General features: G+C 47.3%; 2 protein-coding genes across 2 annotated transcripts in view; one reads left to right on the top strand and one right to left on the bottom strand.

The window, feature by feature from the left end:
• Positions 1–611: 611 nt before the first annotated feature.
• LOC126044327 (tubulin alpha-3 chain) lies at positions 612–7,284 on the bottom strand. Its single transcript, XM_049813766.1, has 4 exons — positions 7,240–7,284; positions 4,218–4,461; positions 2,743–2,891; positions 612–2,042 (listed from the first exon to the last, which is right to left on the bottom strand). The coding sequence occupies exons 1-4, from the start codon at positions 7,240–7,242 to the stop codon at positions 1,059–1,061; spliced, it is 1,380 nt and encodes a 459-aa protein (XP_049669723.1). The 5' UTR covers positions 7,243–7,284; the 3' UTR covers positions 612–1,058.
• An 11,790-nt stretch (positions 7,285–19,074) lies between these two features.
• Positions 19,075–25,790, top strand: part of NET1 (neuroepithelial cell transforming 1) — a 54,733-nt gene continuing 48,017 nt past the window's right edge. The window contains exon 1 of the mRNA XM_049813765.1: positions 19,075–19,220. Within this exon, the coding sequence (XP_049669722.1) occupies positions 19,087–19,220 (134 nt within the window). The 5' untranslated portion in view covers positions 19,075–19,086. The remainder of the gene's footprint in view (positions 19,221–25,790) is intronic.

Genomic DNA, 25,790 nt, shown 5'->3' with positions numbered 1-25,790 from the left:
GAGACTTAATTCAGCATGGAGCCAGCTGTTCTCCTTTCCCATTGACTTATGAACACTCCCTCTCCGTATCTTATCAGGGGCATTTTGTTGCTCTTCCTCCTGAGTCACCCCATCAAATGGGCCTGGCTCACCTCCCCAAGGCAAACTCCAACCCCCAGGCACATGGGGTTGGTTTCACACCCACACCAACTCCTGAGCAAGACCCCCAACCCAGAGCTATAGCACTACCCCAACAACCGGAACTGGCTCAGGCAGCAAACAAGCTTTACCAAAGATGGTGAGGAGGCAAAACGCCGTGAGAAAGGTGCTCTTTACCCAGGCACCAATCCCCATTACAGCACTGGTCAAACTGGGGCTTCCCTGCCTGCTCCCAGACATGCATCCCCAGGGCTGCTCTTGGAGGTGAGAACAACAACAATCAACTCCAAACAGACAAGAGCCTGCAGGATATAGGACACTTCCCTCACAGCAAAAATTACAGTTGATGATCCTCACAGGTGGCCTACCCAGAGCACACCCTTATCAGCACTTACTGTTCTCCCAAAGACAACATCCATGTGGTAGGGACCTCACCACACAAACACCCTGGTTAAATCCAAAGAACTCAGAGCAAAAAAAAAAAAGTCTTTATTCAAATACAAAAAGACAGTTGCATAGAAGTGTACAGGTGCATTTCTAATTAAAAGGTGCTTTTACAGTAAAAGCCACAGCAAGAGTTTGCTATTTCAGCCAAAGCAGGCAGCTTGCAACTTTCCCCTCGACTAGAAACCATGATCCTCTGCCTAGGCAGGATGCATCCCCAACACTAAGTCAGGCACTTATTCAGCTTCACTCATCAATAAACAGCAGTGTGATAAAGCTTGAGACACCCATGCTATAGAGGTGCACTATGAGCACGTAGACTATGCAAGCAGAAAAGGTATAACATGTCAAACGGTAGCGTTGAGGTTCAGGACAGTCCTTTGGCACCTCCAGGCACTCAGGACCAGTTTAGCCTGATGACAGAAGGTTTGTATTTCATCCGAGGTTTGACTTCACTAAGAACAGACTGCAGTTTGTTAATACTCATCCTCATCAGCCTCATCTTCTTCTCCATCTCCCGAGTCCCTTCCAACCTCCTCATAATCCTTCTCCAGGGCAGCCAGGTCCTCCCGGGCCTCCGAGAACTCCCCCTCCTCCATGCCCTCCCCCACGTACCAGTGCACAAAGGCTCGCTTGGCATACATCAGGTCAAACTTGTGGTCCAGGCGGGCCCACGCCTCTGCAATGGCCGTGGTGTTGCTCAGCATGCAGACGGCCCGCTGCACCTTGGCCAGGTCTCCCCCAGGCACCACCGTGGGAGGCTGGTAGTTGATACCCACCTTGAAGCCCGTGGGGCACCAGTCCACAAACTGGATCGACCGGCGCGTTTTAATGGCCGCAATGGCCGCGTTCACATCCTTGGGCACCACGTCGCCCCGGTACAGCAGGCAGCATGCCATGTACTTGCCACGGCGCGGGTCACATTTCACCATCTGGTTGGAGAACTCAAAGCAAGCATTGGTGATCTCCGGCACCGACAGCTGCTCGTGGTAAGCTTTCTCTGCCGAGATGATGGGTGCGTAGGTGGTGAGTGGGAAGTGTATCCGTGGGTAGGGCACCAAGTTGGTCTGGAATTCAATCAGGTCAACATTCAGAGCACCATTAAATCTCAGAGAGGCGGTGACTGACGAGACTATCTGCCCAATCAGCCTGTTGAGGTTGGTGTAGGTAGGGCGCTCGATGTCCAGGTTGCGGTTGCAGATGTCATAGATGGCTTCGTTGTCCACCATGAAGGAGCAGTCTGAGTGCTCCAGGGTGGTGTGGGTGGTGAGGATGGAGTTGTAGGGCTCCACCACTGCTGTGGAGACCTGTGGGGCTGGGTACACAGAGAACTCCAGCTTGGACTTCTTGCTGTACTCCACGGAGAGCCGTTCCATGAGGAGGGAGGTGAACCCAGAGCCTGTGCCTCCCCCAAAGCTGTGGAACACCAGGAACCCTTGGAGGCCACTGCACTGGTCAGCCTGCAGCAGAATAATGTATATTTACCCCTTTCTGTTAAGGACAGGAATAACTATCCCAAATAAGGCAGCAATAAATTCTGCTTAGAGCACTTACTGGCCAGAGTGCACCCAATCCCTAGAGTGGATTCACTCAGTGTTTCACCCTACTGAGCATCCCAAGTATACATCTGTTAATCCATTGCAGCGTTTCCATGGAGCTACCGTAGGTCGCTCTTTATGGTCGGATGGAAACTCTTGGCAAATTGCTCCGTTATCAGCTCAGTGCATACCTCATCACCTGAGAGGTAGCATGTGAGCCCTAGGAGACATCTCAAAAACATCCCACTGACAAGCATCCAAGTACATTGCTACCATCCTGCTTCACTCCTATCAAGTGTGGAGTTTGGTCTCCCCAGCCTGGCTACTGCGATTGCACAACCAAGGTGTGGCTTCCCTGTGGTCAAAAGTCCTTCTCTTCTGTCTCTTACGTTTGGTGTTGTGTCAATTCATACATGTACAATATGCAATAACAGTTGCTTTTAGGGCAGGCATACAGGTTCAGATGGCCCCTTGCTTTACTGAGCCCTAAACCTAATCACAGCAGCAGCCCTTGGAGCTCACATAAAGGGTTTTTTCTTTTAAGACTTTTACCCCAAACCCAAATTTTAATTGTATTGTCCATGGTGTGTTATTTTAAGGGAAAGACTGTCTTTTCTCTTACCATTTTGCGAATTCTGCTGAGGACAGTGTCTATAATCTCCTTTCCAATGGTGTAGTGGCCACGGGCATAGTTGTTGGCAGCATCTTCCTTGCCACTGATGAGCTGCTCTGGGTGGAAAAGCGCATGGTAGGTGCCAGCCCTGATCTCATCTACAGAAGGAGAGGCAGTCATGAACAGCAGCACACAGTTACAGGTTCTGGACATTAGTGTGACAGAGTAAAATACATATCAAATCTACCAGGAGCCCACATGAGATGGCGTCATGGCATGGTTAGTTCAGACTGGAAATAGGGGAAGGGGTAAGAATAACCCTGTCCAGGCTAATTTAGGAGGGTCCTACTAGACCTCCTCCATATTAGCCCAGCAGCTACCTTGAGATCCTAATGTAATTTGGCTTAAAGAGTTAGGACACTGTCTACTTTTCCAACATTATTGTAGAATTATAGTTACCACATACAATTTGTTCCTCTACTTGTTGCAAAGCATCTTGAGGTGGCTGAAAGCTCTATCTCCATCCTCTACTCTACAGCACCCTGGAGAAGAGACAGGGTGCCTCCAGTGTTGACATTTCTCCTAGACGTATCTGACCCAGCTTCAGGCACCTTATGAAGACAGGCATTAGGAGCAGTTTCTCTAGGCTCCATGCAGTCGACAAATTTGGAGGTACCTCCAGAGGGTATTTAAACCCACTCAGTCTCAATATTGGATACATTTCATGTTCTACTGGCTTGCTCACTAGGTTCCCAATTTAATGCCTTAATAAGGTGCCTAAAAATTAAATGGAACGAAAACAAAAGTCTACATTCCTTCCATTAGATGAAATAATGAGGCACACATCCTACCTAGATGGTAAGATAGGAGCAAACACTCGGTAGAAGCCAAGAACACAGAACAGATAGAGGGATGCAGGTGGTTGGGAGCCATTTCTACCAGTTCCTTGAGCCAAAAAAAGAATTTGTTTTCTAGGAGGGTACTCTAAATCAAAGTGCCACAATCGAGTCAAACACCCAGACATCACTAAAGGAGCTGGGGCTGCAAGGGGAAGTAGAAAGCTTGCAGTAGCAAGACACCTAGTTTCCACAGAACCATGAAACGTGTAGCACCCAAAGATCTTTCACAGGTAGCATTAAAACCAGATGTACCACATCAGGTCATAGGATGGTGTAATTCAGTCCAGAGCCACTGATGTTAATAAACCCACACCACTTTACACCTGCTGAGGATCCTGCTTAAGATGGCAACTCTCTTAAAAGGAGGGATCAACTAAAGACAAGTTAGTGTAGTAAGAGTAATAGGTTTGTCACTCCCAGGTCCATTTAGAAATGCAAACTGTCTCCTTCTGATGGCTGGAGACATTTTACTAGAGCAGAGGAGTGGGAGCTTGTAGGCAATATGGTCAGCAACATGAGTCCCAAGTAAGAAGGGTCAGGAATCACAGTTGAAGATGCCACAACACCCAACTGCCCCACTATTACCAATGACAGTGGGCTCCAAGTCTATGAACACTGCTCGGGGCACGTGCTTCCCAGATGCTGTCTCACAGAAGAAGGTCTCAAAGGAAGAATCCACTTGTTCGGACTTTGGTTCCGCAGGTTTCATCTGCTTGGGGCCAGGAATGGTCCCATCCGCCTGGATCCCATGCTCAAGGCAGTACAGCTCCCAGCAGGCATTGCCCATCTGCACGCCAGCCTGCCCGATGTGGATGGAAATGCACTCCCTCTGGAAGGGGGAAACGGCTTGTTAAGGCGATTTTTAGACATCCTGTGACTTAGCACTAGCCCCCGCAGCTCTCATTTGAGCCATTTGCTACTGCTGATGATTAGGGAAACAGGCAGCTTCCGCCCACCGCTGGGATTTGGAGTGAGGATCAAACCGTGATCTGCAGGGCAGCTGGACACAGCCGAGCCACACATACAGCATCCCTAGGAAGGGCTTTCCCAGCCCAGGGGAGGAGGAAGGAAGGAGGTGAGGGGCTTCATGCTGAGCCAGGAAGCAGCTGAGCAGCGCTGGCTCCTCACTCAATGCTCAACTGGCCCTGCCATGGAGTAGAGCAGATGTCAATCCCCCAGGTCCCAGAGCAATGGGGCATGGGGGACAACAGCTCCAGGCTCCTTGATCAAAAAAAAAACCAAACCAAAACACCTCTGCACCAAACAGGGAGAAGCCAAGCTTGGGAAACCCACAGCCAAGATGGGAGTCACAGCAGGAAACAAGGCTGGAGGAAACCAGCAGTCACCCAGGGCCAGAACAAGGGCAGGCTGACACCCGGGGAGAGGCTCGGAGTCCCAATTTAACCAGGTCACCCTCCAGGAGCCTCTAACTAACTCCAAGGCAGTACTGAAGGTACTGGCATCTTCTGGAGACTTTTGATGGTTGCATGCTTCCCTGGGTAATTGGCATCTCTGCTATTTCCACCACTGCAAGATCAAAGCACTGCTGCAGCAATATGACAGAGCTCCCAAGCAGAGACTCCCAACTACTGCCATGCATGGCATGGGGCAGTGCTGCTTCCCAAGGGATCACCATGAAAGGAAGTTGGTGAATCCCACCTGGCGGTGGCAAGCAGTGTGGCTGATCCCATTATTTGTTGCATCGATGGGCAGCTTGGTTCAGGTCTCACCTCATTTCACACCACAGACCAGTCCTACCCAGAGCTGGGGGTCTCCACACGTAAGCCCAGCTCCTCTGCTCCAAGTAGCCCACTCTGAGCAGAGCATAACAAATGCCACCCACAGCCCCGTTGTCTCAGGGCTGAGAGGATACTCTGTGTGCACACACCCCTAGGCATAACTATCCTGCCAGATTCCATCCCTTGAAAGCCACTACCCTTTCGGTAATGCTAGACAGTCCTGGGCACCAACCACTTTTGGCAGTAGCCATCAGAAGGATGGAGTGCAACTTCTCCCCTATTAGTCTCCAAGCATAAATGTGCCAAGACATTTCTCAGCCCTCAAGTGACTCCAACGGCCACCACGTGCCCAGGTCATCCACCATAAAGCTAGACACCAACTGGATGAATGCTCCTGGTACCGCAGAGGGACACCAACCCTTTAAGCCACAGCTGGCCAAACACCGCTTAATCCCGGTCTGGGCTGAGACTGTCAGTTCTGCTGGGTGTGGAGGCTGTGTTTAAGTCCTCCCTCTCCGAGTTGATATTTGCACTATGTGGGAAATGCTGACTGCCATTTGCCCATCCCTCTCAGCAAGATGGTTGCAATAGCTCCTCGCCACAGTTTGCAAGGGTCAGCGCCACAGCCACTTCACCAGTGCTAGCTGGGACAGCTGCTCTACTCACTATCCTCTCCCAGCTCACTAGTCCCAGCACCTGCTTCAAGGGAGCACTGGTATGTTCAGCCCAGAACACAGGGAATGGGAACAAGAAAAAAAAAAAAAAGAAAGAAAGAGAAGAAGAAGGAAAAAAAAAAAAAAAAGAGGGGCCTGCTGGAAGGAAGAAAGTGCAGCTTTTTTCTCCAGGTTTCACCCCCCCCACCCCGCCTTAAATATGCCAGAAGGTTTTTGAGATCCCAGATCTCCAACATTTGCATCAATATGAACTGCATTTTACAGACTCCAGCTATAGGCAGCCTATTGTTGTCCAGCTGATTTTCCCATTGGAAATACCATGTAAATGTTTAACTGTTTTATAGCCAAGACAGACTCTAGAAGCCAGCAGTTAAAAGGAAAAGTTCAAAAGCTGGCTTGCTAGGAGTTACTTTGAAGTTTTCTTCCATTTGCAACATGCAAAGGGACACCATCAAATTTTCCAACAGGTTACCCTTTTGCATTCACAATAAGGTGACACTTGGGTTATTCTTTACATAAAGTTTCAGCAAGATCAGCCAGCACTGTTCAGGGTTGCAGTGTTCAGATCAATCCACTTCAGTTTCACAGCTGCAAACTCTTTAGAGCAAAGATTCAATTAAAAAGCTAGAAGGAAGAGGGACTTTATTCATTTAATATCTAATCCCAAGGGTTTGTAGCAGACAAAGGCAACATGGCAGCTCACTCCCAAGGAAAAAAAACCCTAAAGGTCTCTGCAAGTTGCACTAGTTCCCTGTGTCAGCGCAAGACTTGAAGTGTTAAACTTTGGGAAAAGGGCCAGCAGCATCAAAATTTAAGCTTTAGTCTATCACATAGTTGTGTATCGAGATATGCTGGTTTCCCCAAAAAAGTAAAACCCAACTTGCATTAAAGAGACAGAAACTTTGCAACTCTACAGACCCCACCTCAGGAGCTGCAGACTCAGAGTGAAAAGCAGCAAGAGGCCACTTAAATAGCTCTTCTCCAACCAAGTCCCTCACTTTTCCCTTATAAGGAGCAAACACTGAATCAATAAACCATAAGGTAATCAGCAATTAAACAAAGCTGTTTGGAATTAACATCCCTGAGAAAAAAAGAGAGAAAAAGAGCAAGCAAGCTGTTTAGCTCAGTACACTTGCAAAATACACAAACTATATTTTAAGTTTAGACTAATACAAATACAAGGCATGCTCTTACCATGATGAGACTGGAGGCTTGCTAAGATCTAAGTAAAACAGCTGCTGCCCCTGCCTCTCCCTGCAACTTTATAGCCCAGGAAGGCTTGACTCCACCTGAATATAAAGAAGCTTTCTGCTAGCTTAAAGGAGCAGAGCTCTTTTTCCTTTGCATCCCTAGAAATAGCAAGGGGTAAAATGATCTATTAGTGTCTAGCTGGTGTGATTTCTGTGATTAAACAGCCTTGGGTACAGTTCAATATGAAATTTTTTCAGGTTTTTTTTGGAAGAGCCTCAACTTGGTGGGGGGGGGGGGGGGGGGGCAGGGAAGTAGATGCCAAAGTTTGGGGTTGGCTAAAACGAAGGAAACTCTGGGGAAGTTTGTGTGACCCCATATGATTCACTTTATCCAGCAGAAACAATCTTCCCCTTATCATTATTCAGAGCACTGCCACTGATATCCTGTATCTTGTCTGTTTTTAGACACAATTTTTGGTCTTTTCTCTGTATCCCCACTGACCTTTGGGGGAATCTGCTGACTTTTGCACTTCTGGAACACTCAGGTGTAAGCTCAGACCCTCCGTCTGCCTTACCTGCTGGCATTTAGGGTTCATTTTGCCCTCTTGCCAAGAGCTGACATAAGGACTCTGAGCCAGTTTTGGCCCCATCCTGCAAATGGGTAGGTACGTCTTTAAGACTGCTCTGGACCTGCCCTTAAGTCTCAGTAGTGCCTATGTGGTTACTAGCAGCAGGTAGACAAGAGTGGTTAGTGGTAACTTGTTTACTAATTCCCTTATTTACCTCTTCATTCTCCCATTAAAATGTTCCAAAACCTTCTTGGTTCAGCCATAGTTGCAACAGGTTGACAGCTCTGGGGTTGGGGGAGACAACTATGTCACAGACTGTCAGCACAAGCACAGCCAGGCAGTCAAGGACAGGAATTTTTCCTCTGTTCAGCATTTGTGAGACCCCCTCAGCTTACTGGGTCCAGTTTGAGCTGACCAGTACAAGATAGACATTGGTATACTGGAGCAAGTCCAGTATAGACTGCTGAGCTGGCCAGATTTGTAGTACAGAGGACAGAGTAAGTGTGGGGCTTGTTGACCCTCAGGAAGGGGATGTTTCAACTCACCATGAAGGTGGTCAGACATTAGAGCAGAAACATAAAAATGGGTGAATTATCATCCTTGAATGTATTCAAAACTCACCTGCGCAAGTCCTCAAGCAATCTGTTCTAAGTTAACCTCAATGTATTTTTAGGAGGCAAAATAAACTCTCTCGCCAAGGACCTGTATGCGCCAACCTGATTGTAAGAACATCCCCAGCCAAAGGGTAAATTTCTTTAGAGAAGCTTCATTTCCCTTTGTACTGTCAGCACCGTGTATGGGCTCAGCTGAGCCTGGAGCGTTGCAGCAGTATTCAACCCCGGCTCCGCTGAGGCATGGGGACAAGACTGCAGCCTTGATGAACAAAAAGACATGAGCTGACCTGCAAGAGGAAGGCATCTATGGAAGAGCTCTCTTCCACTGGTATGTTCAGCCCAACCTCTGCCTCTGAAGGCAGATGGGAGCATTGCCTTGTTCCTGCTTGGGGCTATGCCATGGATTTAGGGAATTCAAGCCAAGCAGGTTGGGCACACGGCTATGCCTGTTTTGGAAGTGGAGGAATTCAGCCGTAATTGGGTCAGGCAAGGTTCTTTTGTTAGATATAGCATCATAAAAACACTGCTGTCAGCGTCGTGGCCTCCAAACCTCTGCTGGGAATAAAGGTGGCCTCTGAGAAGCTATTCATTTCTGGCCTAAACCAAGAGCCTCCTGAAATGTGTGTACCAAGCCTGCCGGTCAGACAAGATCTTCTTTCCAAGAGGCATCTGTTCCTCAATGAGAAAAGAGAAAATTAGGAACTCAGAGACTTTAGAGCATGAAGCATTTATTCACTAAATGATGTGCTTTCAGTAAACCCCAAGTCAAGAATTTTGGGGTCTGATTTCTGTTTCTTGGGAAATGGAAAGCAAAGGAGAGAGTTGCTATTGTCTGGTGGTGACAGAGATAACCTGCCCGTGATCTCAGCTCCAAGACATATTTAGAATGGCATCAGCCAGAAGGACAGAGACCACCCCCAAGAGGACCTGCTGCTGCAGCTCCCAGCCTTTTTATAGCCAGACCTCACAGCTGTTGCCTCCTTCTTCCCCCTCCCACATCCTAAATATCTCCTCCTCACTCTTCCTGGTCTTCCTGTTGCTGTCCCCACCATGTGGTCTGGTACCAGCTGCTGTTTGTCTCTACGGAGCAAGTCCATACCCATGAGGATGTGGGTGGTGTCCCAAAACATGCTGGATAAGTGTCCTGAGACTGAGGGGGGAACTGATCTGTGGCCACGGTCTGGGCAAGCACTTGACTCATCAGGCTACTAAAGAACAGAGAAGGTCCTGCTTTTGCCATGCTGCTTTGGAGAACAGCACTTAAATGTCACCCTTCAGGCCTATCACTTGCTTTTGTTAGAGGTGCCCCCATGGAATCAAAAGATTTTGGCCCTGGAAAGAGAAACTATTTAATTCAATATTAATTGTTGGTGTTGCTGAAGCAGGAAAAAGTGGGGGGAAAAAAATCTCACTTTGCTTCAGGGTGAGCCAAATGTGGGAGTTTTCAGTATTTTTGGTTTGTTGGCTGAATTGAAAAAATAGTGATTCCTGTAGTTCCAAAATCCGCAATTTCAGAAATAATTTGCTCCCAAGTTTAATTGTTCACCTAGTTAAATTTGCTCCCTGTTTCACATGTGAATTTCCCTAGCATCGGCTTCCAGCCACTGGCTCTCATTATGCCTTTTTCTGGGGAGTAAAAGCTGCCAACTTTCCACACCCTCATCCCCCCCGAAGGCAGCTGTTGTCTTTTCAAGTGAATTCAGCACTGGCCAAATATGCAGAGCAACAGTCCTAGAGATCTCCATCCTCCACTTTAGCCTGAACTGCCAGATGCCATTCCCCAGCAGGTCTCCATCTGCCTCCGTTGTCCTCCAGAGGCATAAAGCCACTAATATCATTAAAGGGAACTCCCCAATGACGTGGGCAAACCTGGGCTTGTCCCACTTAATACCAGTATCGACCAACAAGCCTCTGATAGGGGAGGAACTTGCCCTGTGCCCACAGTCCCCAAAGATCAACCGACTGTGAGCTCATATCTCACAAGACTGTTGCGACCCTCAGGAGCTTTGGTGGTGTTGTGGTTTAAGCCCAGCCAGCAACTAAGCACCACGCAGCCACTCTATCACTCCCACACACACACCTAGTGGGATGGGGAAGAGAATCAGGAAAAAAAAAAGTAAAAATTGTGGGTTGAGATAAGAAGAGTTTTATAGGACAGAAAGGAAGAAACTAATAATGATAATAATAACAATAATAAAATGACAATAGTAATAAAAGGATTGGAATATACAAAACAAGTGATGCACAATGCAATTGCTCACCACCTGCTGACCAATGCCCAGTTAGTTCCTGAGCAGCGATCCCTCCCTGCCCAACTCCCCCCAGTTTAGATACCGGGCATGATGTCACACAGCATGGAATATCCTATCGGTCAGTTTGGGTCAGCTGCCCTGGCTGTGTCCCCTCCCAACTTCTTGTGCCCCTCCAACCTTCTTGCTGGCTGGGCATGAGAAGCTGAAAAATCCTTGACTTAGGCTAAACAGTACTTAGCAACAGCTGAAAACATCAGTGTGTTATCAACATTCTTCTCATACTAAATCCAAAACACAGCACTATACCAGCTACTAGGAAGAAAATTAACTCTATCCCAGCCAAAACCAGGACAGGTGGCCATCACATGGTGGCCCTGCAAATTTTGCTGTCAGCCTCATGTCTGATGAGCAAATGAGGAACATCCCAAGGGGCACCCACTTATTAATGAGCCAACTAGTCCTCTGGACACCCCCGCTTCTCCTTGTAGGGACGCCTCAGGCCACTGTTACCCTAATTTAGGTTTGCTAGGGCTGACTTTGAAGCCCTGCTCCTGATAGTGGTTGTCCTTTATCTATCATGCAGTGAGGCCCCAACCTCAGCTCAGGCATCTGTTACTGATAACCAGAGATGATTTACCCAAGCATTAGCCTGCATATCTCTAGCGTTTTACTGTTTGTGTTTCTGTCCATGCACGGTTTGTTTTTATACTGCTCTTTCTCTGGCCTTGGCATCAGCCCTTTCTGCTTCGTGCACGTGAAGGATGCAAGCAGGGACAACTCCACTTGTTTTGCTTATGTGGTTTCCTACCCCTCCCTCCAATGTACAGATTTTGCTTCAGCCAGACTCCATCTGCAAACACGTCCTTGCAGTGTGAGACAGTGGAGCAATTTGGATGCGGGGGGATTCATTCAGATACACTCAGAAAAAAAGAATTAAACTCACGACAAAAGTAAATTTCTAATATAGTACTGTCAAAAGAAGCATCCAGCATCAGTAGGAACTTTTGGCATTCTCTATTGTAATGTAAAAAGCTACAGCAAAAAGTGATTAAAACTGAAAACCTTCATTTCAAGGCTATCAGGATGGGATGTTTTGACAATCCAGCTTCTCCCCCACTCCCCTAATTTTTCTTTCCAAATAAAACCCTGGCAGACCCATCTCATTCTGCTAGACGGCTCAATTGGAGTGGAACTGCATATTTCAGCAGAACACAGTTCCAGCAGAATTCCCCCAACCAGCTCTGCCTCAAAGCTGTTCCTGTAACTGAGGGTGGAGAAAGCACCATCTCTTTATTTGTGTCTGCACAGCTGTGCTTCTCCTCTGCATTCCCTAAAGCAGATAGGAACCAGCTGTGGGGTACGAGCTTCTTTGCGGCAAGGTTAGGCTATAGCAATAGTGAGCGCACAAGGATGTATTTTTATTTATTCTCCAGTTGCAAAGGGTTAATTCCACTCTTCTCCCTTTAATTGCCTTAGGACTAATGAGGTAAATGCTTTAAGGAAAAGCTTTCTTCTAAAATAACTTGAAGACAGATGGACTTACATTCTTTGATGAGTTTCAGGGTGGCTGTAAGGTGTCAGGCAAAGGTCTGCCTCCCAGTGTCCTGCTCCCAGCCGTGGCCACAAGCAGCTGCTTGGAGAAGTGCAAAGGACCAGGAAAATGTATATAACATATCCCCTGAAGTCTCTCCTCCAATTTTTATTCAGCTCAGGGACTTTCCAAACTGCATGTGGTTTCTACATACTCAATAACCCTCAATGCGTTTCCCTGCTACCAGTTTGTCTCGTGCCCTTGAACATTGTCCAACGTTAGTGTCAGCTCACGGGCACTTCTAGTTTCAGTTTGTTCAGCAGGACTCCAAGGAACTAACTTCCTGCTGAGTGACTTTTCAGCTTTCCAATACCCTTTTTTTTTTCTTCTTGATCTCTCTCCTGCATTTCCCTGTCCACAAAGCTGAAACCATCTCATCAGTCAAGAGCATGTGTGTGTACACACTTCTTGAGGAAATTGAATTGTATCTTTTTCTCTGCCAGTAAAGTGATTTTATCTGCAGAGGATCCTAGCAGCTCTCTGCTCTCTTAGTAGTTGACCCTACTATCAGTCTTGCAAGTTTTTGTTTTAATCGAAGAGGCTGAGCCAGAATCCCTATCATTCACTAGGGCGTTGCTCTTAGCCCTCACCATGGAACTGCCCGGTGCTGTATTTCTGCATTGATTCAGTTCATTATTGAGCCTCTGCAAAGGGCCCTTCTCAGTGAGACTTTTCCTTCCCACCTGTCTGTACATAGGAAACATTGAGAGCAAAGATGGGATTAGAAAAGCTCTTGCCAAATTCATGACCAGTTTAAGAACTTGGCCTTAGTGCTTCCCTTCGTGTTTAATGTCAGAGCTACCAACACTGCCTTTAGTGGGGTCAAAACCTGAAGCTTTGCATCAAGTGTTTTAGAAGAATTAGATTTCAGCATACAGGCTTAATTTGAATTATTTGGATTAATTTGAACGTGTGGTGTGCAGAGATCTGTTGCATGGCTGGAAAAGGTAGGTAGACACATTTGATTGTCCAGGCTGTTCTTGGCTGCATGGGATCTTCTCATTCCTCCACACATCCCTGCTCCTTTATGGAAAAGGATTGTTTTGGAGCTGCTGAAATCAAATCCATAGCAGTGTCAAAAGGGCGTTGTAATGTTGTAGCTAGAGACCTGCTCCCCTGCTGTGCTGAGCTGCACAAGAGCCTTTCCCATTGCCACAGACAAAGCTAACAGACGACTGACAATTCTGATTACTTGCAGTTCACAGGGCTTTTCTAATGGTCCTAAATCTCTGACAGTGATAAATGCTGTCATTAAGCCTACATAAACAGTCATTTTGAAGATGTAAAAGCAAAACACTTTTTCCTTCATCTTCAGAAAGTTGGAATGCATTGTAAAAATACCCATGGGGCTGCACTATTATTAAAACTGGCTTTTTTACATTGGTCAGCTCTCTGGCTAAGACAAAACACAAGCAAGGCCCAATTATAATGTTTGTAGAAGGTGCAACGAGTGAGAACGGAAGAGCAGAGTAACTCGATTATCCAAACTAATTTGCTTAATTTTTTGTTTCTAAAAGTAATCAATTCTGCATGGTGTGCAACGGTTGGGAAATGTATCACTTGAGGCTTACAGCGGCAGTTTGGCCAGCTTGGGTTTCTCGTAAGCCTCATGGAAGAGCTCTGAAACCTTTCATGAGCTGATTGTGTCACTTGGCAGAGTTCCTGTCATGGCTGTGAACCACATGTATTATCTAGCCTAATGCTTGCTGACTACCTGGAACGCACGGGCAATTTTCATGTAGTTTTATGGCACTTATTTTCTAGGGTTTTTTCTTCCTAGATGAAAATACAAGACAGGTCGGTGTGTTTTTTTAAATGTCTCTAAATACTGATGGTGACAGACACCCTAATCATGTGCAATTTATGGCCTAAAGTTTTATGGCCCTATAAATGTCTAAGCTGCCTTGAATCCTCCAGATGACTACTTTCGAAGTAGTGCAAGTGCTTAAATGAGCAACATTGCCAAGTGTATAAAATTCTACAAAATAACTTGACACTTTGAATCCTGAAAGAGATTGGTGTCAATGAAGTGTGCTTTAATCTTTGCCTAATTAAGTCTGCTTGTTTGAGAACCACAAGTCCTTAATGCATGTGTTACTAATCCCCTGCCTAATCCTAAAAATCTTTCCGGAAGGGAATAGTCCTAACAAGACAGACATTTAGGTCAATAGAGTCTCTACCACTCCTTGCTGAGAGTGGGGAGGAGAAAGCCTAGCAGGCAAAAGCCCTCCTTTCAGTAAAATCTTTTCTGGCCTTGAAGATGAAGCACAGAGCAAAGCTCAAACTTAAAATTTCTCCTGGAGCATCATGACCTTCCAAAAATGCAGTGAAACTGTTTTGCAACCCCTGACAGCACTTGAGAGCAGGTAGGTGCTGTAGCATCAGTGGGATTCTCAACACCCTCTTAGCAAGCCCTTGAGAGGCTGTGCTGCCAGTAATTCTAGTTGTGCACCACTCATGAGATCCCACAGATATCATGTGGGCATAATCTTCAACAATTACTTGTCTTCGATGGGCACTGGGCTACCCAAGTCCATCTTCAGCAGTGTAACTAGTCTCAGATGCCACCAGGGGCTCAGCCATAAAGTCAGGGTGTGGCCTGAGGCAAGGCAGAGCTTCTGTCCTGACCATCACGGAAGAGGCTGTACCACCAGCACTGAGCTAAATGCTTGACTTTGAGATAGTATCTTTATATAGCATCCTAAATCCACTTATGCTTATTAAAATTCCAAGCTCTGGTGAGCACATAAACTACACAAATAGCAGTTACCAGTGCTATGCAGCTGGTGAGTCTCACGCGTAAGTCAGGGGAAGAAGACACAGGGCGAGGCTGGCGTGTCTAGCTGAAGACTCTTGCTCATGTGCTGATTAGCAGTCACATACCCTTCCTTCCCAGTGCTTGCCCTCATAGCTGCCTGTGATGAGAAGCTGGGGATCCCCTTGGGCACGATGCCTCCAGTCTGATAGGCACTGCCATATGGCGGAGCGAGGGAGGAATGCGAGAGGCAGATCTCCTTAGCATCAGGAAGGATGTTCTTGTGCAGCCTCTGGTTCCTCTGAGGAAATCATTGCTGTTGCTACTGCCTCTCAGCAGGGAATGGACACTGTGAAAAGAAAGGTTTCTTTCACAGAGTGTCTTGGTTTGCCACCTCCCTGGTCCTACTTGGAGGTTCTGCATTTCTGTCTCTGCTGGGCAGGGTGGTGTGCAGATGGACAGTGCAGTTCTGCCTCAAACATGGGGTCCAACGACAAGGCCCTGTTCTCAAAACCAGGGAAATGAACAAGCTCCTCTGGGTCCTTCATTAGTGAGAGAGGACTCGGGGAGCAGCTGTCCAGAGCATCCATCTAGCTCCAGAACCCACAATCACCAGAGAGATACCAAAAATTGGTGGAAATCTAATAAAGAGGATTACAAGAGACATGAAATGGATCCCTGAGCTGGACTAGCTTCTCAACTTTCCTAAAATATTTGCACCAGGAATCCTGTTGCCCACAATGAGAGTTTTTTCCCCTTTCTGAACTGTGGCCCATGCTTTGAGGTTCCCCGTTGTCTTCCACTGTTCAGCAAATCCTGTGAGTACTGTGGATGTGAGTCCTAGGAGAGTTGTACGTGAGTCTCTGTAATTTAAATTCATCTATTATAAAGACTTAAGTCTTCTCTAGAGAAAGGTAACAGTGACTCTGGTTTTCAGTCTACTTCTCCCTATTCTGTTCCTCTCTTTCCACTGCCACCTGACCTCCCTTTTACTATGGTCTCCAGCAAACATGTTTCACTACAGATGAAATTTAGTTTGGTGTCCACTGTTCTTCTTTCACAGTGAGCGGCATGTCAGTGGGAAGAGAGATGCCAACAGCCTGGGACTGCTGCACCCCTGGGAAGTTAATGCTGCATCTGGGCACAGGTTGTTGAGACTTCCAAAATGGCAGATAAAGCACAATGGGTGCAGAGCCGAAGCTGTCTGGGTTCTGCCACACTTCTGCAGCTTGAAGATGGATGGAGATTTTCTTTGTCTTGATCATGTAACTGAAAGGCAGACAGATGGATGTAACAGAGATCAATAACAAGACCTGACTCAGATTTCAGGGTATATTTCCCTCCCCAGTCTGGCCACAGCTGAATCTGATTGTAATTGACTCCGAATGAAGTGTGGCCTTCAAAAATCTACATTTGGATTGAATACTCATCTGTAGCATTCTCTCAGAACCTCCTTCTACTGCCTGCTGATGGGTAGATCCTGCAAGGGTTCCTGGTCATTCAGATCCAAGCTGTAGCTCTGCAAATCAACTTGAAGACAGGGAGCTTCCACAGGCAGCTGCACACTGAGCTCCCACCCCACCCCGGAGCACTCAGGTTCCACAGGAGACAAGAAGGCCATGTCATAGATCTATGACATCACCAACTGCAACCTGGATACCCAGCATCCCACTTGAACCTGTTGATGGGGTGGTGTCCTCTCCCATCACATCCTTGGTTTAGGAGTACCTTCAGTATTGACTTCACCAAGAGAAACACATCTGGTGACTGCATCCTCAGATATGCATGACCCTCATGACCTTCATTCCTATAGTTTCAGCAGAGAAGGCCTGCCACAAATACCTCTCAGATCACCAATGTCTGTGCCAAGTACTCCAACTAGGTGGAAAAGTCATTTGCTAAGTCCATGGCTCACTGCCTGCTGTACTGGGGAGGATACAATGCTCAGGGATGCAGCTGCAGCCACTGCAGAATGCAAAAAACAGGAGGTCTTGAAAGACTGGAAGCTTTTCAAAACCAGGTGGACACACCAGTTTGTGGATGGCTGCTGCAAAAACCAGGATCCAGCTGAGCAAGGGAGGTCTCTGAGGTAGCACACAGCTGTGGAGGACTGGAAAGAAGTGAAAGAATTTGGCTGGTAGAGATGAAGTGTATGAATGTCTCAAGTGTGCTGAATGTCTATCAGTAACTATAAATCAATATAAATGAAATACCGAGTGAGGCAATACAAGTTGCTAAACTGTTTAGGTTTGAACAAAAATAGAAACTTCACAGTTTTGTCTTGTTAAGTCTGCACTGGAATAAAATAAGCAAAATTAATTCCCTTAGCTTTGGCGTAGTATCAGTGCTGAGTCTGACTCCTCTGGCATACTCTGCTGAGAGTAAGCCTGGTGTATCAGGTATGCTTAGTCTTTCTCCCATCCCAATGGTATATTTCAAAATAGAAGCACAACTTCTTTCTAAAAACCTTCAAATCTTTGTCTCGCATATGGTTGTGCTAAACTTTCTGGCAGGCTGCTGTATTCAGCTTAAAGAGGGGGCACCTACTTTTCTGAATCAAGCTGCAGGTTCCACTTCAAAAGGTAGACTTGTTTTTCAGTATCTCTGAAGAATCCATTTCTGATGCATTACTAAAATAGAGCCAAGTCAGTGAAATGCCTTGTGCATATGTGGGGTTTTTAATGGGTTTCAAAGCATTTCATCCAACTGCTACGCAGAAGTTGAGAACAACCTGCGACTGAAATGAACATGATAAACTGTGAAAGGCCATTCCAGCATAGCTGACTGGGGTGCCAGCATTGTTAAAGGGAGATCTTTCTGCCAAAACCGTCTGGTCTAAAGGCAGATCTGCACTCTAGAGGAGGTACTTCCAATTTATAAGCAGTGATACACCATAATCCACCCTCTCTTCTGGGACTGGTTGGGGTTGCCACCCCATGAGGGGAGAGACCCCATCCCCTACATGACAGTCACTTTCCACAGAGGGAAAGGGCTGAAATGGAGGACAAGAAAAATCTCAGCCAAGTGGGACACGTTTCCAGCTGATACCCTCACCTGACCGTGTCTAAATGTTCACCCAGTGTCTTGCCCAAAGCACCACTTAACCCAAAGTGGGACAGGAGGAACCGTGAGGGCTCCTGATTGCTTTTCCAGGCAGAGTTTCTGGGGTTTACTAGCCAATGTCTGTCTAGCCAAGGTGTCTGCTTCTCTATCAGAATTGAAGACCCCGCTGCAAATGGTTTACACAGTGGTTTCACGCTGGGACGTGGCTCAGGGATGACAGACCACAGCCTGCAAGATCCCACCCTCCCCGTGCCAGCAAGTGGGAGACAAATATCCCACCTTATCCCTTTGCGTGGCTTCATGATTCCGCACAGGGATGGTTTGGTCCAGGCACATCCCATGTCATCTGGGGAGAGGGAAAACCCTGTAAAAGAGGGGAAACGGTCTGGGGGGCATGGGCAGGATGGTCTGTGAGGGAAGCCACTGCCTCAGCCCCATGCCCACACCCAGGAGACACCACTAAGCTCACCGCCCGTTAAGATTGCTCGTATGTGTTTTGAGGGGGCGTGTCTGAGGTAAATTTTTGAGATTCGAGCTGATTTCTGAGGTAGGGAGCTGTTTCTCGTCCAACGCCTTTGTTGATATCTGCCTCTCTGACTGGGATGACATTGCTCCTCTCCCCCGGGGGCCGCGGGGTGCTGGCCTTGTGTTCGCTGAGGAGAAAAGGCTTAAGGGAAGGACGGACGACGGGAGGAGAGGGAGCAATGCCCTGGCCGAGACGGAGAGGGCGGGCGATGGTCGGACATAACGGCTCCCTGCCTCAGTTTCCCCTCAGGCCGGGGTCCTCCCCACCCCCCCCCGCCCCTCTTCCCTCAGAAGCCCGCCCCTCGCTTGTCCCGCCCCTGCGTCTCCTGGCAACTCGCCCCACCCGCCGTGCTGATTGGCCGCCGCCGCTACCGCCGCCATTTTCAAACTGCCGGTTCGCCTCTGCCGCTGCTACTGCTGCCGCCATTATCCGCGGTACGGCTTGGTCCTGTCCCCGCTCTTCCCCGGTGCGACGTGTCACCATGGAGGCAGAGCCCGTGGGTCAGAAGCCCCCTCGGAGGAGACGGGGCAGGGCCAGTGCGGGGGCCCGCGCCAGCCGCTCGCCCCCGGCGGACAGCACCCCCGGTGTGGCCGACTCGGCCGCCTCCTGCAGCCGGTAGGAGCCGCGATCCCTCCCCGTCCCCCCTGTCAGGGGCTGGAGCCCTGCAAACGGGGACCCCGCCATTCTCCTGTCTTATAAATCGGGGGGGGGCTCCCATCAGCCTGAAGGGGACTTCGTGCCCTCCCGGCTTGTACGGGCAAACCCTCGGCAGGCTGGGGGGGACCCCTCACCCGCTTGTCTTACAAGGGAAATTCCCTCCCTCCGGCTGTACGGGACCCCCCTTCCCCCCCTCCTATCTCATAAGGGGAATTCCTCTCCTGCAGGCTGTAAGGGACCCCACGCTTTCCTACCTTACGAGATGGACACGTCTTTCCTTCCCGCCCCCCCGAGGTTTTAGACGACCCTTACTGACCCACCCCCGGCAGGCTTTTCCGTTCTGTCTTATAAGGTGAACGTGTCGCCTGTAATTAGGCAAGGGGTCCACCAACGCCCCATCTTACACGGTAAGACTGGGGCAGGGCGTTCCTCAGGGCATAACCGGTTTCCCTGCCTGTTCCTGTCCCATAAGGGGGGGGGGGGGGGGTAGCTTCTCTTATCTCCACCCCTGCGTGCCAAACTACCCCTAGGCTTTCGTGCGAAGACTTTCCTCTTCCCCTATCTGTTGTAGGGGTGTCTGGCGGGCTGCCTACAGCCCACTTCAGTTCGGGAGAAGGAGGAGAGGATCCTTGTTGCTCCTCGGTGTGGGAATAATTTGGAGGTGGGGTGTCTTTTGCATCTCCTGGAGAGATTGGCTGAGCCTCCAGGATCTCTGCAGGCTGTACCACCAGATCAACTCCCTCTCCTGGGCACGGGGAGACCTGCCTCAGATGCAGTGTCAGCCCTGGCTTTTAGTCTGATTTTTAAATCCCTGTGCATGCCATCTATTGCTGTTATTTTGATATATTGAACTTGGGACACTTTCCCAAGACCACCGAGTGAAAGAAACTGTTACTTCTTAAGTTAACTTGAAGATCAGCTTATCTGTGTTGACCCCAAAAATGGTATCTGGATGTGTTTATAAGCAGCTCCTGCCCTATCAGCAGCTGATCCCTGAGTGACCCATCTCCTGCTGACTCCTATCTAGACAAACCCAGATTGATCAGCAGAGGCTTGTGTTTTCTGTTGCCCTCAAGGTTAGGAAATGACTTCTCCAAGTGTGCAGGTGATATAGAAACCACCCATTTCTGAGAAATGTGGCTTTAATTAACTCAGCCCAGTTTCTACCTCCAGATGCTGTATTTGGGGAGCGGTTCACTCTTAAATGTGATCAGGGTCTTCTCCTCGCTGCCCTGGTTCTTCACACCTGATGGGGGATTGCAGCCCTTTGCATCCCAGCCTGGCAGCTGCTTGGGTTGGAATGGTGAGAGATGCTTCTGCTCTTCCTCCAGCTTAATTTGTGCCATGAGAATAAGTGAGAGGAAGGTGACTGGGGCAGTACCTTGTTTTGAAACCCGGTGAAACTCCCCACAGGCTGGAGTGGATGTTCTTTATTAGGTGGCTTAAAGCAAGGTAAACATCAATGAGCTTGGTTTTTGTAATGGCTGGTTTTAGTAACCATTGTGTGTTCTGGATGGCAGAACAATTTAATGAACTTTTAAAAATAGATTTTTTTCATAGAAAAAATATCTGCAGTATCATCTTGAAGATCAAGTTGTAGCTCCCTAATTACTGCACTTGAAAAGCATAGCATAATTGAAGGCTTCAGTGATTCAGTGAGTTGATGAAACACACTGGCTCAGTTTCTGGGATGGTCGCACATTCCTTTGTGAGGCTTGTCTGTGTAAAGAGGCCCAGGGAAATTGTGATAAAACTGGGAAAGGAGTTTATGCAGATAAGACATATATGTATTAAACCTTCATCTGGAGACTCCAAAACAAGATGATGGCAGCTTGGCACCTAGTTGTGGTCTTGTGATGTAGATAGAGCAATTCAAGAAGTCACTGGCTTGAGGCTTGTTCACAGAATAATAGCAAATTTTAACTGGAAATGAATTCTGGGAGGTCTCCAGTTCAACATCTGCTCAAAGCAAGGCCAACTTCAAATTTAGGTCAGGTTGCTCAAAGCATTGGCCAGGTAAGCTTCAGAAGCCTCCAAGGACAGAGATTTGCTTACCTCTCTGGGTCCCTGTTCTAGAGTTTGACCACACTTATTGTAGGGGAAAATATTTTTTCCTTCTACCTAATGGAAATTTTCCTTGCTGCAGCTTGTGCATGTTGCCTCTTCTCTTTCTGCTGTGTGTGCCCAAGAAGCATCTGTCTTTGTCTTCTCTCTACCCTTTTTTAGATAGTTGTAGACAGCAGTTAGATCCCCCTTTGCCTTCTCTTACGCAGGCTGAGTGAACCACCATCAGCCTCTTCTCATTAATCCTGTGCTCCAGCTCCAACACCAACTCATTTGCCCTCATCTTGACATGCTCCAGTTGTTAATGTTTCTTGTACTGCGGGGCCCAGAGCTTGGCCCAGTATCCAGATGGGGTCTCACAAATACTGACTGGCATCATTTGACCTGCTTGCTGTGGTTTTGCCACCCTAGTAATGCAGAGCCAACCATCTTGCTGCAGACCACTGATAACAGAATTTAAATTGTTTAATCCCTTCAGCTGTTGGGGAAGTGGCAAACTAGGACAAGGCGACAGGCTTTTTAAAACAAACAAACAAACACCCCATACACAACCTGGAAGCAGGTTTGGTTTTTTTGAAGCACTTTAGCCAAACATGCAAAAATCTGTGTCTTATGTGTGAGTGGTCCTGCTGCTGGCCTCAATTCCTGGGCTTTAAACCAGTCTAACCTTGCAGGGACTGGTATAGGTTAGTGTGTGATTTTTTCCCCTGGTTAATGGTGACTGCATCTATCCACCTGTTGTGGGCAGGATCAGTACTTTAGTCTCCGGGCTAGGACAGGCAAGAACTCCAACTGTTTGCACTATGTTTGTGGTCTGAACAGCCAGCCTGCTGTGCAGGGCTGCTTTTAACAGAAAAACTATGAGCTGGGGGGTTGAATTCAGCTGGGCCTCCAGGAAAGCCACATAGAGTACTTAAGCAAAGTTCCCTACTCCCTAAGCAAGAACTTTTGCACTAGAACATAAATATATTTAAACATATGCTCGATAAATTACCTCTCTCCCCCTGTTAATTTGCCTTAAACTTTTGAGCGTGCGCACACATGCATGAAAAAGCTTTTGTCTCCAGCCCTGTAATCTGACCCTGGAGGAGGAGTCCTCTGCCCACCAGCCTGATTTTAGTCAAATATCTGTCCAGGCAGAAATGGAGCTCCAGTTGCAGGCATGAGGCCTCTGATTGAGAGACTCTGTGAATGCACTAAATACATTCAGCAATGTTTGAGGGCAAAGTAATATCCTTTATTAGACATGTCCTCTTGCAGACCCTGCCTTGCTTTTGTACCCTTGGACTCTCATGGCTACAACATTCCTGAGTAGTCTCAAATCTGCTGTTTCAGTGAGGTTTTTTTAAGTATTAGTTTGACTTTCATAGGAAGCATCAAGTTTCACTTCTGTGATGCTAGAGAATTCCTGACCCTTCCAAAACAGGGGTATGTGGCCAGGGAGGTGTGAAGGGATGTGGTTTGGACAGAGTATTTCTAGTCAGCCGCTTGTCTGTGTAATCCCAGAGCTGTGTCTAAAAAGGGAGGAGACAATTGATAGCATGCTAGAGATTGTGACTTCACACAGTTATGAACAGTAAATATTTCCTCTGAGAGCTCTGATCTGGGGACTGCTTTAACATCTTATTTTTCATTCATCCCTTCCCCCCCTTGGCAATACAACTGTAGCTCTTGCGCAGCAATGGGAATCAGGTTTAAGGAATAAACATGAGAGGTAAATGCTCTGTTGAACAGAGGGAGAGGAAGCTATAGTGTGCCCAAAGAAGAGCAGTCCTGAAGGGGGAGAGAGGAATGGGTTTACCAAGAATGCATTCTCTCTGTTGCCAGCTAGTTTCTGACCCAGAATCAGACAGCATTACTACTTGCCGGATGAGTGTTTCTCTGAACCTTGTCCCCCCAGTTCTGGCAGCTAGAAGACTACCAAAAAAAATTGCACATAGGCTTCTGCGACAGATAAAAGAAACTTTGTTTTGGGGTTTGTCTGCTCTGTATCTTGTACCCAACTTCATAGTTTATCAAGTCTCAAGGTGAATTCAGGTGAAGCTGACAGCTCAGGGACATGTTATCTCTTCTGAGGTAACACACATAAACAAAGCAGTGAGTCCTCTCTCCTGCCCCAGACACGCTATCTAACCCTGGCTTGCATCTTGCATACATCTTTTACCAAGCTGCAAGGACTGGTGTAGAGCTCCCTCCAGCTGGGATGGCCCAGCACCCCGCTGGGAGGAAACAGGTACCCTCCAACCCCTGGCAAGCCTGGAGCTTGCAAAATTTTTTTATCTTTGTCCAGAGTCAACTGTTCTCTCTGGTATCTAGAAATGTTCTGTAGCTTTCCCATTGCAGAAGTACCCTGAGGCAATCATGCATGGTTGGAGTACTGCTGTGCTGAGCTTCTGAGGGTAGAAGCTTCTGTCCTGTCACACTTCTAATTAAAGCCCTACCTCATGCTCCCCTTCTTGAGTGTCTGCATCTTTGGTAGTACAGAGCCACAGCTCTTTTCAACCACTGATCCTATGATTTGCATGTGGTATTGTGCCTGTTCTGTGATCTGTTGGTACTTGCTTGGCACCTGGGGTCCCAGACCTTGTAAAAACAGTGCACTTAACAAGAGACAGTGATGTGTCACTTTGAGACAAGCTATCTGCAGTGGGAAGGAGAGTCACAGTTGATCATATATAATCATGTACTTGTAAATATTTTAATTGTAACTGTCACTTCTCAGTAGTTATACAAATGGGATTAATCCCAATTAACTGGCTGACTTTGTATGGCAGGATTAAAAGAAACTAGTGGTTTTATGTAGGTCATGTTAGGGTGGAAGGTGGAAAAGATGCTCAGTTGTCCAAGTTGTGCAAGCAAGGGTGGTGTCACGGTAAGCCCCTGAGCAAAAGGTGGTCTGAAGCAGGCTGACTGGTGTTGACTTGAGAAAGCAAGGACAAACAGCTTCTGTCTGCTGTGATCAATGGATGAGGCTGACAAAGGAGCTTGGTAGGGTAGCAGGTGTTGGAGGAGAGCTGAAAGTCTGGTTTTGTGTTTTCTCACAGATGCTGCAACTGTGAACTGCTGCCAAAGGTGGGGTCTGTGTTCCCCAAACCAGCTCCATTGCTGCTGCTTTCCATACAGCAGTCTCAGTCACTGTGTGGCTGCAGGGTCAACTGGGTAGTTGGTTTTCTGTTGAACCCTTACCCCCCAAAAAGTGAAGTTTTACACTTAATCAGCAGCTGAACAACCTTTCCCTATGGCCATGGGATTGCTGAATTAGACTTGCCGGGGTCTGGCTGGGAGGAAGAGAAAGAAGGCCTTTTTTGGTGGCAGCCTGCAGTCATGCTGGAGAGGTGTAATGCAAAGCGAGACCCTTCACTCAGCCTGTGTAGGAGGCTTGTCAAAAAGAGATTTGTTTCTGTAGCAGAAACAGGAGCAAGGCAGCTGGTTGTCCACAGGGGAGAAGGATAGACTTTAAGGAGGTGTCTGAAGAGAGTCCTTCCTCAATTATATGTTTACATATTTAAAAAAAATAAAAGCTTTTAAAAATCTACCCTGATCATCCACTTGTTCTGCACAACCTGCAGTGAACTCTTCAATTGGCTTTTATTTATTCACTATACACATTTATACTATTTAAAGTTAGTTGTTTCTTGGCCAGTGACCTAATGCTCTGTTGTGAAGGCCAAGTATTTTTGATGGTGATGGCTCTTTCCTTTCTTCTCCCTAATTATGGCTTTTCTGAAGTGAATGTTTGTTTGCTCTTGATCTCTCTTGTGATTAAAGCCTATATTCCATCAGACTTTCTTGGGCTGGTAAAACAGTAATGAAGAGTGCAAACATACATTTTTTCCTTCCTATTATCACATCAAAGTTAGCACAAATGGAAATTTTTACTCCACTGAAGAAGGTAGCTATTAAAATGCATCACTTGAACATAATTGGAAGCTACAGTGTAGCTTTCAGAAAATGTCTAGAGGCTCTCCTATTACCACTGGTTTTTATTCCAAAACCAGGCTGTGAGTGTCTGGGTCTGAATGTGTTCAAGGCACAGCAGGTTTATATGCAACCACTTCAATCAGTTCTTCCAGAGGCCTCTAACGCACAGCTCATAGGAGAGTACCCTAAATTGTATGTCCATATTTTGGCCCGAAGTTGCTCTAAGGGAATGCTGATACTTTAGCAGTCGTTCATAAAAACCAAATAAGCATTTGGGCTTTTTAAGGGTTAAAACCCCACTTGTGTACTTTGTTACTTGTGCTTCTCCTCAGCTGTCCTTTGCACAAGAATTCCACAATGTTTCAGCAACTGGGAGAGGGCTAGGAACAAAGTATCCCTAAAACTGAGAGGCTTTAAGCTGATAAAAGTGATCTTGTGAGGCTGTATTTTCTTCCTCTATAGACTTTCTTCTCAATGAAAGCTAGTACCCGTTTAAGATCATCTTTACCTTTCCCTACACTTTGAATGTCAGAAGGCTTATTA

The sequence above is a fragment of the Accipiter gentilis genome, chromosome 11, assembly GCF_929443795.1.
Source record: "Accipiter gentilis chromosome 11, bAccGen1.1, whole genome shotgun sequence".
NCBI classification, from domain to species: Eukaryota; Metazoa; Chordata; class Aves; order Accipitriformes; family Accipitridae; genus Astur; species Astur gentilis.
This window is presented reverse-complemented; position numbering and strand designations above follow the sequence as displayed.